Source organism: Pezoporus wallicus, unplaced genomic scaffold (genome assembly GCF_028554395.1).
Source record: "Pezoporus wallicus isolate ANWC-B61680 ecotype Strahan unplaced genomic scaffold, APGP_CSIRO_Pwel_v1 contig_8047, whole genome shotgun sequence".
Lineage (NCBI taxonomy): Eukaryota > Metazoa > Chordata > Aves > Psittaciformes > Psittacidae > Pezoporus > Pezoporus wallicus.
Genome location: NW_026639548.1, coordinates 659199 through 676684, shown reverse-complemented (window position 1 = coordinate 676684; position 17486 = coordinate 659199). Strand labels below are relative to the sequence as shown.

Here is a 17486-nt window from a genome sequence, read left to right as displayed (position 1 = left end):
TTCTCATGGTAGAAATCTTGACTTTCTACCTGGGTACTTTTCCCTAGTGATAAACCAGTGTTTGCCTTTGCCGTAAAAGTTCTACATTCTGTCTGGAGTGAAATCTGTGTAGGAGGCAGATAAAACAACAGCATACTGGGTTTGCTTGTTTATTTCTTTTAACAGGCTGCAAATTCAAGTTTGGTACGCATTGACTTATATATAGTTTAATATTTCTGTAACTCAGTACTAGCTGCTGTTGGAAAGCTGAATTGTAATCATCAACTGATCATTCTAGGTGTGGACAAATGATAAAATAATCCTACTTTCCAAAGAGATTTAAGTACTTTGAAGAGATTTAAATACTTCAGATGTCCAAATTCAGGAACATTTCCAGTCTTGAAGTTTTGCTTCTCTGGGTGTTGGACACTGCCTGCCTGCCGGATGGGGTACACTGAACATTATTTGCAGCTGGAGAGCGTGCTTCCTGGCAAAAGAGAGCATCAGTCTCATCTAATTTGAGAGTCAAAGCTTTGGCTTTAATACTGCTCCATGGCTTCTCATTTGTTTGGTAATCTGACACAGCAGCCACAGCTGTCTAGAACAGTATGAGTCAGGCCAGCCAGCTGGACCTGGTCAGTGGGTTAATGGAGTGGGAAAACAGCCACATCAATATGTTAAAAATGCGTAAGAGGTGGATGCAGTGGCAGTGGAGCATGAGGTGAGGAATCGGGTTTGTGGTGCTCAGTGCTGAATGAGTGAGACTTGGTGTGTCAGAAATGCATTCACTTGACTGCTTCCCAGGATATGTTTGGAAAACACAAAGTAGACACGTATTGACATGCAATTTTGGAAGCATGCTGAGTATACCAATACGGCACCACTGCCGGATTAAGCAAGTCTGTAGCTTCTTCTTTTCAGATAGCACTGGTTTTAGCAGAATTTGAGAACCTTCTCTGGGTTAATGCCATCTCTGCTTTACCAGATGTTCTTGATGTATCTGCAGATGGCACTGAAACATGATGTCCCTCAAGGTAAGGCAGATACGTGAGGCATGTAAAAATACCTTCAAAACTCAAGATACATTCATAAAATAACACAGATCTCATTTTAATTTCCTTTTAAAGTGTAGAGTTAGAAAACGTTTCCCATCCACTGCACTGAGAAAGCGTGATTTAGCCGTTAGTGTTCATAGGTAAATAATGAGTATAGTTGTGATGAGAAATGCTGCACAAAATTCTTCCTTGCATCCCTTTCTAGTCTTGGAAATGTACTGCTGGGTTTTCAGTGGCTCACTTTCTTAAGAAGCAGAGAGAAATGAGGATTAAGCTGATAATTAAATATGTTCTGATAGCAAAAGCTGCAAAAATTTTATCTTGAATGATAAGGATTTTTTTTGTGGAGGAAATGTTCCAGTCAGATATGCAAGACCAAAATTCTATTACGTTCTTTGAAAAGCAATCAGAAGTTGGGAGCTTTGATGTATAATTCTTTTCTTCGTGAGAACATTGAAAGTAATTTTGTTGTTTAACGATATTGCACTGATTTTTGAGTAGTGCAGAACGTGATTTTCCTGATGCTGCATGTGTTGCAAACTGGTTTTAATTTAAAAATGATTGACCTTCAACATGCTCTGCAGAGGAAATATTTTGATTTAATACAGTAATAAAAACTTACAGATTGGTGACCTTACTCAGAATTCACACCTGGGCATTTATGTGTGCAAAGATCTTGTCAGCTAATTGGACACTAACTGCTCTTTGAAGTACCATGCTGTCTTGAACTTTCTGATCACAGATGAGCTTACTCCTTCCATTTTCTAATAGAAGGCTTGTCAGAAGAAGGTTCCTTTTCATGGTATATTCTGTAACAGAGTAGTTCATGTTGAGGTTCTTGCCCACTAAACTTGAAGAAACACAGCTCCAATCCTCAGGACTTAGAATGATACAAACAAGTCTGTCAAACAGATCCATACAGGAGCAACATGCAACAAGTCCTCAATTGTTATTATGCAAAGCGCTTTATTTTTTTCCAAATGATAAACATTTGGTATGGACCACAGATAAAAAAATTAACAGCTTCTGATTTCTCGGTGACATTGTATATTTGCAAGTAAGCAAGCACAGCATGAAAAGATTTCCCTTGGATTTCAGAAGATAATAGCATGTATGTTAGACCTCATAGCAGCTTTCCAGTATCTGAAGGGGGCCTATAGGGATGATGGGGAGGGACTCTTCATTAGAGACTGTAGTGACAGGACAAGAGGTAACGGGTTAAAACTTAAACAAGGGAAGTTTAGATTGACTATAAGGAGGAAATTCTTTCCTTTTAGGGTGGTGAGGCACTGGAATGGGTTGCCCAGGGAGGTTGTGAATGCTCCATCTCTGGCAGCATTCAAGACCAAGTTGGACGAAGCCTTGGGTGGCATGGTTTAGTGTGAGGTGTCCCTGCCCACAGCAGGGGGGTTGGAACTGGATGATCTTAAGGTCCTTTCCAACCCTAACTATTCTATGATTCTATGTTGTTCTGTCATGATGTCTTTAGAAATCTTTCCACAGTTCCAAGGAGGTGGAGATTTAGGAAATTATGGCTGTGGCCTGAATTGCTTTCATTACTACATAAATCATCTAGCTATGTTTGTAGCTCATAGTAATTTTTAATGCATTTTTACAATGATCAGTACTTTTGGAAAAAGAAGAACTTGTAGTTATTGTCCCTGCTTAATATGCTGAAAGAGTAGAGCTCATAGTTGTAGTTAGAAATAGGTAAATCTATTGCAAATAGTATTTATGAATTAAAGAATGGTAAAAAATGTGATAATCTTCTGAAAAGTAATAGTTCATCTTTTTTCTCTAGTCTTAAAATTCATGCAGTTTGCAGTCAAAACGTCAGTACTTGTAGTGAAAGGGTGTAGAAAATTTAGGTAACTTCATTTCTCTTATTCTGCTGTGTCATTGACTTGATTTCTTTTGCGTGCTATTCACTTGAATTGATTAAACTTGGGGTTTTCAAAACAGTGTTTCCAGCTTGTTAGATCATTAATGTGTAATGCTAATAGAGACAGAGAATGATATTTAAAGAATAATATCAAATTTATAGGGATTTTAAATTACTTTAATTTTTTTTACTCAGATTTTCTGAGTAAAACCTACAGCCTGAGCTGAATTTGTTCACTGTTTTTTTGGATTTAAGTTTCTTTGGCTGCCACTATTAATGTCTTTTCCCATCGAATTTGTTTTCTCAAGAGCTGAAAGAATGCTGGGGCTTAGACCTCTTTGTTTCATAATTTTGAATAAGAAAAATGTCACTGTTTATTTTCTGAACCCTTTCTTTTGGAATATTTTCCCAATGAAGTCAACCTTGAATATGATTTTTTTTTTTTTCTCTGTCTTTGGAACCACAAGATTCCCTCATCCTGAATTATCTTGGCCTACCTTTCTGTTAAGTGCTGCATATTTTCCTTCACTGAGTGCTGTTCAACAGAGGGATTCTTTTGGTTTTCCTCATGCAACCATCAAGAAGAATATTATGAATTTAAGTGGCTTGTCATCCTTTGAATAATAGGAAGAGTTTGTGCATTTTTTTCCTTCTTTTTCTTCTCTACAGTTTGTTGGCATTTTCTATAAACTGCTTGAGTGATGGGAAGTAGATGAGAAATTGAAAAGCTTGTAAACTGCTGGGGGGGGTTGATTTGAAGAAGGAGGAAAGGCATTCGTTTAACTGCAGTCTCTGTTGCCTGGTAGCCACTCATTGAGATTGACAGTCAAAATGTGTTTGCCCTAAATGGTTTATTGCAGTCAGCCTCTTAATAAAAATTCTGTGTATGGACAAGAGATCCTTTTGTAGGGCAGGTAGTTCTCTTGGTCTGGATGGGGTTACGAGCATCGGTGAAGCTGGCTCGGTTGTGGAAGGTTGTCAGGGTAGTGCTGGTTTCAGTGTTGCAGTCTAGCTGCAATACTATTGAATCCCAGTTACATTTTGTCTCTTGAAATAACTGCTGGTGAACGAGAATATAGAAGAGGGAGTTTGGAGGTGGTGATTTTATTTTACATGATGGAGTTGAAGGTATTGAAATCTAGACACAAATCTTCCAAGTTTTACAGCAAGCAAAAGATTTGAGTATTAAAAACTTCTTTACAATCCTGTAATGTTGGAGCTTTTGGAAATTTTATAGTTCTTTTTAGCCTTTTAATTATAAGTGCTTTATTCTTAAGCAGTAAAATTTGCCTTTGTAGTTTCACTATATAGATAATAGATTACATCACTCCTCTAGGAAAGGGGAAGAGGCAGATTCTCATTTCATGTGCAGAAGTAGTATGCGCATTTAAGGAAAGAGCTCTTAAAATTGAAGGTATGTCAGATTTTGAAACTTAGCTTTTTCATATACAGATGATTTTGAATCTTCACATATTTCCCTATTGCAATATTTTTGCAGTTCTAAATGAACGGAAATGTAGGATCCTGACAAACACTGTATTAGGTTCCTCACTTGATGCCATCTTTTCCTAATAGCGTGGGGTTTGACCACTGCAAGGACCAAATGCTCTGTTTAATGATTCTGTGAGGAACTCTGACGTAACCCTCCAGAACCAGGGTATTCTGCACCCACTTTTCTCAGTTTGAATCCAAGTTTGCTGGAGAGATTATTATCCTGTGTAATGTCCTGGGATTTATTCAGTGCTGGATGTTTGGATTTTGCATTTAGATTTTGAAGTACTGAGCTAGCAATGCATTTATGGATTTAATTGTAATTACTGTTTTTATATCAGCGAATCTGATATGCTTAAAGGATTGGTGTGCAGTAACTCAAGGAAGACTGTCTAGTGAAGTATTTAAAATAAATTGGGTAGCTTATATGTCAGGTTTTATAGTCTTGTTGTAAATATTTGCTTGCATTTATTTATGATGTATATTTTTGAGCCAATTTGTTACAAGAAGTAAAGGCTTTCTGCTACATCCAAATGGGGCCAGTTAGCACTTTCTGCATGGGTTTTCGGTTGTTTTTTTTCTTATTCTCCATCGTATGGTGTTTCGTAATGACAAAGGGTGACTTACTGTAATGGGTACAAAGAACAAATTAATTCGTATTTTACCTATGCTGTCTTGTTTGAAAGCTGAAAAGGTAGGTTATAAAAATCTCATCTGATGTGTTGTCTGTGAATGGCAAGGGCAATAGGCCAAAAAAGTGCAGTATTTTTTTGTGGTTTTAGAAAAAGACTGAAAGAAACATTATGGTGTTCACGCTATCTGCCTCAGAGTTTCTTTATTAATTAATATGGTCTCTGAAGTTGGAGCCTGGATTTCGTACAGATTACTTTGAATAGAAAACACCAGAGCATTTGACTCCTGAAGCTCTGCTAATCATCAACCTTTGAGGTTATCGTGTAAGTGCCAGTTGCTACTCAAATGGAGATAAAATTCCTGTCCTGACCCTATATGGATATAATACTCTAATATTAAAATAGGCAATTGGCATTTGACACTTCTGACTTGCAGCAGCGAAAGCCTGAGTGTGAAGTAGAGTTCCCACGTGATAGCAGCCTGTGGTCGAGGTGGTGCTTGGGCAGTTCTCCAGCACATCAGATCATTGCAGAGCTGCAGACACCCTCCCTATGACCTGCTTTCCTTTGGCTGAAAGGTCCAGCAAATACAAGTTTGTTAAACTGCGTGACAGAAGTTGTAGATCCAGATCTTTTTCCAGTCACTTTTAAAGTTGGAAAATGTAGGGTTTAAAACTTAGAGTGGCTGAAAGAAACTGAAACAAAAGGTTGCACCTTTGTTGTTCCTTTGTGTTTTGCTTTAGATGTGTATAAGAGGTGAGTATTTACAATTTGCACTACAATATGCACAAGTTCACAGTTGTAACAACATAGGGAGCCTCGGTTTAATATTGTGTCCATTCGCTTAGGAAGGATTTCCTGTGTGTTCTGGAGAATCTAGCTTTTCCATTTTCTCTGAAATATGCTGTCTTCACACTTTTCCTTGGAGCTCCAAAGTGTGCATCCAGCCCCCTCCAAGTGTTGGTACTGATAGTTGTCAAGTGTAACCAGGCTGGGCCTATGCAAAAATTATCTCTGAAGTGAATGTCCTGTTTTAGTCCTAACCTAACGAGCAATAAGTGTCAGGAGAGTGATACAGGTCTCCTGGGAAGTTGTATCACTTATCTAGGGGTATTTTTACAGTTGTAAGGCTGTCTGTTACGTTGTTTTGATGTTTGACTTCTGTCTACTTTGGTTTATAATTGAGGTAAAATTGGAAAGACTGAGGAGTTCTGGCTCTCAGCTTCTTCAAGAAATCATATGCTTGTGGCACCAGGTGATTTGAACATTGATATTGCCTGTGACAGGAAAATGTGAAAGTAAATAAGAAAGGAGTCTTGAATGAAATAGTATTGTGCAGAGGATAAGTGTAAGATGAATTATCCTCCATAAATTCATCCCTGTTTTAAAGACTTACTCAATATTCTTGTCTGCCACACTGAATGGATTTTTACTTTTTCAGGCATAGCTGGACTTAGAACTGTATCAGAATTTGTACACAGCACAAAAATCCTATCACTATCCAATAGCACATCCCATTTCTGTGTTCTGTTGTAGGACTTTATGACTTAAAAAACATCTGTATCTTGATAAAAGTACTTCCATGCTTTTGGAAATGTTTCTGTTGCGGCAGCTGGAATTTTCCCTATGCTATGTGATATCTGGTGGTTCATCCAAGTGGTTTTGCCCTTTTGTTTAGTTTTTCAATTTAACCATCTAGCGAGTCTCTGTAAATCTAGTGATTCTGTTTAATCTGGTTATTTTTAACTAGTAGTTATTCTCTTGTTATTTAATAATCACCGTTTCTCCTGCAGGCACCCTATGGAATTTATCCTCCTATGAGCCCTTGAAGATGGTCATCATCAACCATGGTCTGCAGACGCTTACCAATGAGGTGATTATACCCCATTCCGGTTGGGAGAGCGAGCCGAATGAAGACTCTAAGCCTCGTGATGCTGAGTGGACAACTGTCTTCAAGAACACTTCTGGTTGCTTACGGTACGGCAGAGCTGTGGAGTGTTACTCTGTTCACCACCTCACATGTTTAGAATCTATTTTATTTGAAAAGTGTGTTTGCAAATAACTCCCTTCTTGGGTTAGGCCTTCTCCTATCAAAAGGCATTTTCTTGCAGATCTTGAGGAACTGGTTTAATGGAGTTTTGCTGAGCCTGAAACATTGATGCAGTTTTAGCCGCAAACACTTGTGGACACGCTCTTATTTTAAGCTAAAGTGACTAAGGACCTATGGGAAATTATTTAAGAACCTGAACTACTGACCATTTAGGAGCACATTTGTTATATTCCTCTCAAAGGAGCCTTTTCCGATTAGAAATTGATTAGAAATTGTGTTTGTATTTCTGAGAACACCTTGAAAGTAGGATAGTACATGCTAGAAGCTGGGGTCAGGAGGAGGCCTAATGCAGGCTGAAAAACATGAAGAATTAATGTTCTCTAAACAGTCTTTCATTTTGCTTTTCTTTGAGATAAAATAGTTGAGATGCCCTGTTAGATTCTTCAGCTTTATGAAGAAGTCAATTAGTTTGAACAAAACTAATAGATTTGGCATCGTGTGTTCTGTTACTCTGAAGTATACTTCTGTCAAGTTTCTACTGATTAATGCATCTTCAGAAGTTGGTTCATTTCTGTTTCTTGGGCTTGTGGTCTCCAAATTGCAGTAACTATTCCCCTGAGTAACCTCACAAACGAAGAAAGTAATGAAAAGTGTTCTGAAAAGCACCCATTACTGAAATTATTTGCAGTCCCACTGGAAGCTAAGGTCCTTTAAGTAGGCTCCAGACATCATAAGTTTTTACTTACTAGTGTCTCATTTTCTAATGGAGTTCTGCAAGAAGAAATTAGTCATGTTGGGGGATAAAAGGATTAATTGAACAAATATGAGATTTTCTAGTAAGTGTAGACAATAAATTGATCATTAGTGGACTAACCTAATCCGTATCATAAATTTTTATTAGTGTGGTATCCACTGAAACTTCCACATTCCAGGATAGCTAGGGGGGGTGGGTTGGTTGGTTAGGTTTTTTTTAAGGTACTGGTTTTATGCAAAAGCTTGTGCCACTTCGGACATTTTATTCTTCAGGCTAATTAAGAGGGGTATAGAGCATAGTAGTGCTGAGATACATTAGAGAATTTGAACTGTCGGTGATTAAAAGTGGTCTTGATGCACTTCAAATGCATCAGAACAGCAGCCAGTGAATGGTGACTGATTCTGTTGCTGAAAGGAGGAAATATATTTCATTCCTTACACTCCTAGTCTCTGCTGTCATAATCATGTGCAACTATATGCTTCCTTGTGGAAAACTTGAAGCTTCAGTTAAAATGTGGGACAAGGTTTATTTCATGCTTGAAAATAGTTGCTTAAGGTAAATGGAGATATGATGGCAGATTAGCAGGGAAAGGTAATCTGAGAAAGGTAGTTTGTCCCTGTGTCTCTGTGCCATGGAGAGAGCAACCTTTTGCACAGGAAGGAGTAACAACTGTCTTGCTGTCTTCTTACTTCCTGCAGTGAGATAAAGTGAGTCCAGGACAACAGACAACAGTGCAGGAGTAGGTGAGATAAGAGCTGTCTTTTCAGTTGATCATACTTTCAGTGTTGGTGATACTACCATTTGTAGAACGCTTCCAGATCTAGGGATAAAAATGGGCATATCAAAAGTATTTATCATTACTACTGTTGGAAATAATTTTGCATTGTTTTTTGAAATCCTCTGCAGCTCATCCTTAAAAGCACCAGCAAAATAAGATAGTTAACACCAGCAGAGAAAAAACTATTGCAGCCATCTGTCTGACAGACGTCAGTGTTTAAAACCCCCTTTGCCTACTCTTCTCTTGTTGACACAGGCACTTTTCCTAGAAATTGAATTTTCCATGAATGGAGCTTATTGCAGATTACAAACTGTTTACCAATTTGAGACTTAATTGGGAGGTTAGTCCTGATGCTGTGCCAGCCTCCTACGTCCCCTTTGAAAGTGTGCCTCAGGTGTGCTGTGTTGTCTTCCAAAACAACTGAGAGCATCTTTGAACTTCTGAGGTTTCAGATGTCCTTGCAGTCTAGCTCTCTAAGCAGAAGGCAGGTGTTATGCATGCAGGACACGTTCATTTCAGTATCGTTTTTTCAGTTAATGAAGTTTATCAACAGATGTGGGCGAGTTTGTCTCAAACTCTGTGATTCACAGCATGAACTGCCAGTTAATTATTTGCCTGCCTTCTTTTTTTTTGACACTGCTTTCTCATCTTTACTTTGTTCTTAATCTGGGTCTCTCCTTTGATAATGTGGAGCCTTGGAAACACTTATTTCAAAATAATTGAAAACAAGTAATTAAAAAAAAAAAGCCACCTATTTGCCTTTACCTCTTCTTCAAATCTTGACCCGTCTTATTTTCCTGTCCTGTCCACAATATGTTTTTCCCTTGTGTAATTTGTAAGTCTCTCTCCTTCTTCACTTTGGGAGTTCAGGTGCTGGTATGTATCCAGGTCTGAGGAGGGCAGGGTGAATTGTATCCAATGTAGTCAACTTGGCCTGCGTGAGCCTAAGGGCGTATTAGTATCTTGTATAGCAGCACATATAGTGTAGTGCTGCAGGTGCATGTGGGGTGGAAGGATGCTTTAGCAGAGGAGTCAGTACTTGAAGCCAAAATCTTAGCAGACATCTCTACCTATGCCGGTATTGCTTTACTTGGGTATTAATTTTGCTAGATAAGAGGCATGATCCATGCACTCTTTTGCCTCTTACCCAAAGTTAAGAAAGTTTATTGGCTTTGTGTATGGTTCTGATTTCTACCCACTTTATGAAGTAACAAAAATCTATCTGTGATTCTTGGTGTTGACTTTAGTCTTAAAGGCCAAAGTAAATGGATCTGTCTGAGTCTCTATTTGAGAGAGGCCCAAGTATGATACTGAGCAATGTTTGACCTGGTTATTTACAAGATGAAAATCAGATAAACTCTGCAAAGTTTATCATAAAGAAAGCCATTCAAACACTACTTACAAAAAACTTAAGTGAAACAACTTTGGGATTACCTGTGATAGTTGGTGATGTCCATACCAAACCACCATACCTAACTGGCAATGCCTATATAGCCAGTAAGAATCAGAGGAAGAAAAAGACAACGGCTAAGGTTTATGTTGACTTTGAGAGCAGTGTTTATTTTAAGGGCTGCTTTTGAAGTCAAGTCTTCTCCCATGACTGGCCATTGTAGGGATCTCTTGAATCCTGATACCAGGACAAGAGTGTTCTGTGTGCTGTCTTTCCGTGTACTTGCCAGAAACTCTCTTCAAACAAATGTTTTGGGAATCCTGTATTCCCCTTTGCAAAATAAAGCCTTGGCAGCACAGCCAGTTTGCAAACAGTGATCTGATAATGAAATTTATTGCATTCATTTTATGTGTTTACCAAGAAATGCTGAAGTTTTCAGACACTAATGCAGGTGATGATAATTTTGTTTCCGTTCTTATCCTGAGATCAGAAAAAAGATGTTTCCTCTTACATTGCTGTGTCTTGATTCTAGGGGCTGACCCAATATGATAAATGGATCTACAGTACAAGTAATAATTTTACAACTTCAAATGGACACAAGTCTTGTGATAGATACTACCTTGGGTATAGTTCTGTAAATAAGGTATTCTTCTATTATGTCGAACCTGTTGAGACAAATAGGTATGGTGGAAATCCAGAAAGGAACAGTAAAAAAAAGCAAAGATTGATTCAGTGATTTCTTGTCTATGAAAAAGTAGAACTGGGGAAGAAGTAAGGAATACATTTGCTAGGAAAATCATTAAATATGCACAGATGTTCATTCATTTCATCTGGAGTACAAGTTCCATGTCTTTGCATTGTATTTTATTCTTTTAGGTATGTGGATAATGTCTCATCTAGTTACTGCCTTTTTCTGCCCCCTCCGTCTTTAAAGGCTTAAATCCCTACTGGGGTTTGCAATCCAGAAACACTCGTTTTCAACTTGTTCTCCAGTTTAAATAATGTAATAATTTTGTGCATCTTAACAAGGCCATTTCATGATCCTTCCTACAACTTTGACCCAGATACTGAGGTGCTTTAGGAAAAGAGTACATGTTGAATTGCTTGCAGGGTGATGGAGCCAAGGCTGGCTCATGTGCATGCAGGCAGCACCAGAGACCTTTGCTGTGTCTTTGGGTTTCTCTGCTTTAGAGGGGAGGTGCTGCATCTGTGTTTCAGAAAGCACTGCTACAGTCACATTATACGTTCTGTTTTCTGTGTAGGTATCCACCATGATTTCTAGTTCTCTGGAAGCAGCAAGAATTTTAATGGTTTTAAAATGAAATTCATTCTGGGCTTAATTGCTGTTTTCTGCCTAATTACTTTTAATTCTCCCTTGGAATTTTTACTTCTAAGAGGACAGAGTAGAACTTAGTTCCTAAATTGCCAACTTTCTAGCCTGACTCCTGTGCTAAACTGACCTGCTGTCAACAAATGTTAAATGAATTAATTTGCATAGCAAACAGATGCAAAGTGCTCCTTTTTCCAGCGTACCATCTGTAGTTGCAGTGTTTCTTGTTAATTCTCCAAGTACACAGGAATTCACATTCCCAAATAGCCTTAGGGTTCAGAGACCTGGCTGTGGGAGTACAAACACAAACAAACTGCACCCACTTGACTTTCACTAAAAACATGCATTCTTCAGCTCAAAATTGCACATAACAGCTTGTCCAACATCAACTCCTGAGTAGGGGCAACCTGGTGGCTAGAGCTGTTGCAAGAGACTTGAGAAGTATGGACTTAATTGATGTTCTGCTCTATTCTGACATAATTGCAGGCAAGATTAATGGTGTAAACCTTTTTGTGGTCTAATTTTTAATAGCCCTATCTCCTTCTGGTTTTGTGAGATTCAAGTTAGTAAGTGCCTGGCTGGATCTGGACTTTGGTCACTGATCTTCACGTTGCTGTCTTTAATGAGGGGTTGGCACCTCTGTCCTTACCTTCCCCTCAAGTTGGTAAATGCTGGTAGTTCAATGATTTTGAAGTGGTTGATCCTAGAGACAACAACTGGGAAGAATCACTTCCTGTAGGAATAAATTAAGAGTTCAGTCCAATTGAATCAGAGGCTAAGAGTTATGGTAAGTATGAGGTACAGTGTTTGAAGGCATAAGATAAGGACTCAGTAGATTCAGAGCCAAGAACATAGTCCACTGGGATGAGAAATTATATAAAGGTATCTGCAAGCCTCTGTTACTTTTATACTTCAAAGGAAAGAGGACTGCAAGGAGTTGATGGTAAATCATTAATACTTAGGATGTGCCAAGTAGAGGTTTTGGATGAGAATGTTTTAAGCCTTTTTCTGAGGATGGCAGCATTAAGGTACATGCATGTACGTCTTGTGTCCTGCAGATGTAACTTAAGAGTGCTTCAGTCATATGTAACATTGCTTTATGGTACTGGACTCATTCCTCAAGTCCTAGTGTCTTTGTATACTTGCGCCTATGTGTATGCTTGCAAACACTGTAGCATGAATGTGTGAGGCATGTGGAGGTTAAAGAAGGTTTGTCAAATGGAATGTGTGGTCTTGTTTTGACTTCTCTTTTTGTCACTGGAGACAACTGTATGAGTGTAGGAGTTATAATGGTGAGTCCTTTTTTCCTCATATCTGCATGCTGTATTTGATGAAAGGCTGTCAATGCCAGGTGCTTATGCCCTCCTTTCTTATTAATGATTAATGTGTGGCTTTTCTCTGAAGAAAAGTGCTTGGGAATTAGAGTTTTCAAAGTGAATTACCTTTAAGCTCTATCCATCTTTATATCCATCTTTAAAACCTGCAGGTATTATAATAGTATGTGGTGACAGTCACATAATATTTGTCCTACCTGCACTCTTATGTACTTGAGGCAGTCTTCATCTCCCACAAACTGAAGTAAGAAGGCACTTAAGTGCAAATCTTTGACCTGAAAGAGCTTTCTAGTGAAGAGTAGAGCACAGGAGGTGAAGCTTTGGTGATGCTGCTACAGTGCTGCTAGCCAAGTTGCCACTGGTGTCAGGGGAACTTTGATTATTATTGAAGCATGGCAAGACAGAGAAGATACGAAAACCTGAGTTTTCAGGAGCAGCTTATATTTTCTCTGGCTTTTTTATCAGCAGCAAAGTGGTATTTGAGCTTCACAAGACCATCATTAGTACAGAGCCCTCCCTGGAGCAGCTACATTTCTCCATCACTTCAAAAAGGTTTTTTGACAAATTTGTTTGACTTTTAATCCATGTTCAAGAAGTCTTTTGGTGTGTGTTCATAGGGCAGTTGTTTAACCAAGGAGGCCCGGACAGGACTTCTTGCAGAGCTTAGCACATTCCTGTCCCACCTAGAGGAGATGAGGGCAGATTACTGGCATGTCTCTGTCCACCCACCCACTGTACTTGGAGGTTGGTTCACTCATACTGTTTTCATACTGGGCACAGACTTTGGGAGACTGCTGCTTGAGAAACTGCAGCTAATGATACTGCCAGTGTTTTGCTGTGCAAAAGGTACTTTTGAACTGGACTTTTAGCAAATGAATCATTTTTGAAAGAGACAACAACTGAACAGAAATTTGCTTGTGAATCTTTGCTTTAGAGGCAGAAACAGCACGGAAAAGGGAGAAGCTTATCTGCCCAACCCCGGCTGGAAAAAACCCAACTCAAATTAAAAACCTACACAACAGAGAGGAGAGAGCAAAGGCAGTTTCTTAATTAGCTTACTGATACTGTGCAGGATCACAGCATATGGCTGTCCTGGGGCTTATATGATGAGCAGAGCATTTAATTCGTGCTAGTAAGGAGCTGTTAGGGTTCCTCCTGACAGTTCCTGATGTTTAGCTTGTAATATAAATAAATTATGCATAGATTTTAGCAGCAGAGACATAACCTAGTTACATGCAACCTTAATGCTTTGCAGTCAAATCTGAAGTATAAATGTAAAGTTTTGCACTTGCTTATTGCCTTCTGTCATTACTTAGGAATGAATCTAGGTCCCTTCTCCCTGGGCTGTCAGTGAGAGGAATCTACAAAAAATGTCTGTCACTGTGGTGGGATGAAGAGCAAGAGAGAAACAAAGCTCACTGCAGGCACTGTAACAGAAGTAGTTTGCTTTGGAAGGGATGGGAACCATGATCCTTTATTAGATAAATACCACCTTGGTTTTGTATTTTCGAGATTCTTCTCACATTTCAGCAAGCCATATATGTTAAAGTGAGAGAGCTTCTTTGCCTTTCCTCCAAGCAGAGACTGGAATAATTTGGAAGCTAAGTAGCTGCTGGGCATCATGGAATTCTTGTGTAATGCATTTCTGCATCATTTTGCATTACAGGAGAACAAGGTAAAGCCCTCCAAGTAGGTCATGTAGGAGGTAACCAGTCAGCATTTTACTGAAAAGGTATTACACGATGTTTTGGATACAGAAAGCCACAAATAACAAAAGATAGACTTGGCATCTGTACCTTGTTAAACTGTACTGCTGACTGCTGAGCTCCTGCTTACTGCAGGGAGCTCTTGCAGACAGCGCTGCCATGAGTATGAGACATGTAGTAGAGTGCTTTGTAGGTTTCTTTTTCTGTGCCAGTGTCTCTGAAGTACAGACTAAGCATGTGAAGACCTTTTCGGGGTGGCTTTTGGTACGTCCTCTTTTGAGCATTTGACCAACTAAACAAAACCAATCTCTTTATTCACATAGGAGGAAGGGTTTTACATGCAAGGCAACTAGGCTGCCCTGCTGCTTTTCTCTTGAGTTTAGCTGGTGAGTGGATGCCTAAGTGGAGCAGAAATCTCCAGTGGGATCTCCTGCCCGGATCTGGGACACTTTTTCTCAGTTTAACAGATGCTCCCTGCCTGACATCAGTATCAGTAGAGCTTCCCTGTCTTTCTGTTGACTTCATTTGGACTTCAGCTTCTTCCTATTTTCTTTACCATGTTCTCCCCTTGATTTCCAAATCAGCTGTCTGCTGTCAGACACCACTGTGTTGTACAAAGCTGTTTGACCAGTGCTGCCTGGGTCAGTCTGTGTCACAGGCAGCTTATTCCTTTTCCTCTCTTATTTTTACAGAACAATGAATTTAATACCAATTAATCTTTATGATATTTCATGTGAACTGAAGTATGGAACTCACTCTCTTTTTGAGTGAAATGATGGAATGATTTTAAAATGCTGTATGTTCCTCCTTTGGGGTATTCAGTACCTAGAAATACGCTCGGAAATAGAGTGCATTTACTGCAACTGTTACTTATGAAGTCTCCTTTGGCTGACATGCAGATAGAAATTTCTGAATAGTGAAGCAAAGTGTGGGTGTCTAAGGGTGTTTTTATAGTAAAGGTTCCGACTGTCAGCATAGGTGGATAGGACAACTAATATATTTAAATTAGACTCATGAGAACCTTGTAGATTTTCCTCAGCTGAAGTATATAAAACTCAATGTGTGGACAGTGATGGTGTTACGGTCTAGCAAGGTGTGCATACTTCCTGTCAGCTTGGCCACAGCATTGCCCTAACTCAGCCCTCTTGTGCAGTGCCACACACTGAGCCCACCAGGAAACTCCAGTTTGTAATGATCACAGGTATCCTTATCTTCTTCAACAGTGCTGAGACAGACTATATAGGAGCAAATACTACTTTTTAGCCCGGCAACACAAAAATAGCTACTGTTTTTTACACTAGTAAAAAGTGGGATTCATTTGGGTAATCTGAGACTCTGCAGTGTGCACAAACAGGCTATTGAAAAGAACCCATTGCTGTATCAGATTCAGTTCGCAGCCACACTTCTTCCAGAGAAAGGTGGAAATGTTACTATGAGGATGTCTTGAAAATTTCCAAATCAGTTATTTACACAAAAACCTAAGTCCCCAACCTGTGTTCTTTGTCCCCAGCTCGGTCTCCAAACATAGTGCTTTTTACACCCGCTGAACTGAAGTTTTATGTAAGTGTTAGTAATACTGTCTTCTGGCTGTCAGCTGTATCTGCAGCACTGTGGGATAACAACTGATGGCCCTTTCCAGCCAGGTGGCAGGCACAGAAATAGTCTTGGAAATAGTAGTTTTAATGTTCAAAGAAAAAAATGTCTCTTTGCTTGTAATTTCAGGTTTCTCTTTGTTATTAAAAAACCCTACAACCATACAAAAGGTTTCCACATCTGTCTTGCAGCTTGTTAGGGAGAGCACAGTGGGGACATTGCTACATGATTTGCATTGAAATACTGCAGATTAAGTGCTGTGCATTTAATTACTTTTAAGTCTTTTACTCTTGAGGATAATTTTGGTGCATGGCGCAGACAGTAGTAAGAGCTCACCTATCCTAGAGCTGATGAGTACCAACTCTGTTCTGCAGATGTAAATGCTACCTTCACACTTCCATATTATGAAGACAATTATTTGGTGATAATGATAACCTTATCTAAAGCATGAACAGATTTCTTAGCACATTCCCATCTATTTTCTGAAGTCTTTAATACCCACGGGCGGGATTCCTGCCTGATGTGTTTCTATGCTAGTAGGTATTTACTTTTATTTAACATTTACTTAGTGCTCCCCTGTTTTGTTTTCCCAGGCAAAGCATATATTTTAACATCGTTACAAATCCTTTTTCACTAGTCATGTCTACAGTCTGGATTCCAGGAATTTAAGGAAGAATCCAGGTCACTCTTTCCAGCTGATTTCCTTCCTATGTACTTTGAGTAACATGGAAAGTAATTTCATGTCTTGCTCCTAGAATTGTTCTTTTGAGTGTGTTGTGTATATTTACAGTAAGCACCTATGAAGCTTTCTGTGAAGCCTTTGCAGTGTGATGTAAGAAAGTTTCTATTGTTGGTTTTAAAATACATTTTAATGGACTCTTGGAATGAAAACTGAGAAAGTCAGGGAGAGCAGCAGAGGAAGTTGTCTCTTCAAGTCTTCTTGGGTTGAAGAGACAAGGCAAGGGAGGCAGAGTATGCAAACACCAGAGATGAATGACAGTTATACCACTGTTTTGTGTGAAAGTAGTTTGGGTTGTTCTCCCTCCCTATTCCCACCCATTTGAACAGGCGTTCAACTTTATTTTCATTTATAACAGGATTTTGTCCATCATTAGTGCCTCAAAAGCCCTGCAGAGTTCCTGTTTCGAGTTGTTCAGACTTAAAAATACCTTTACCTTCATCTCTAGAGGTTCTTGATATTAAACTGTCCCGGTAAGCAAGTCACTGAGATAATGTGTTTCATTCCAAAATCTTTGTGTCATTCCAGTTGTTGCATGACTGTCTCGCTCCTAAGTAACAGTTAACAAACACCTCAGCTCTAGGGTTTTAGCTTCCTTTTTTATTCAGTGTCTTGTGACAAACACTCCATCCACTGAAGAATTGATTTTCTTCTGATATAAAATAATGCTTGTCTAATGTGTAGAAGAGTTCAAGGAAAAACAAAACCCTACCCAGATCTGGATGTTGTGGTGCATATCTGTCTGTTGCATGAGTTTCAGGAAGTTTCTGTCC

General features: G+C 39.1%; 1 protein-coding gene across 9 annotated transcripts in view; it reads left to right on the top strand.

The window, feature by feature from the left end:
* Positions 1 to 17486, top strand: part of ARVCF (ARVCF delta catenin family member) — a 282834-nt gene that overhangs the window by 206026 nt on the left and 59322 nt on the right. For all 9 annotated transcript variants that reach the window (XM_057414996.1, XM_057414995.1, XM_057414999.1 and 6 more), the window contains one exon: positions 6833 to 7016. In XM_057414996.1, coding sequence (XP_057270979.1) covers positions 6833 to 7016 — 184 coding nt within the window. The remainder of the gene's footprint in view (positions 1 to 6832; positions 7017 to 17486) is intronic.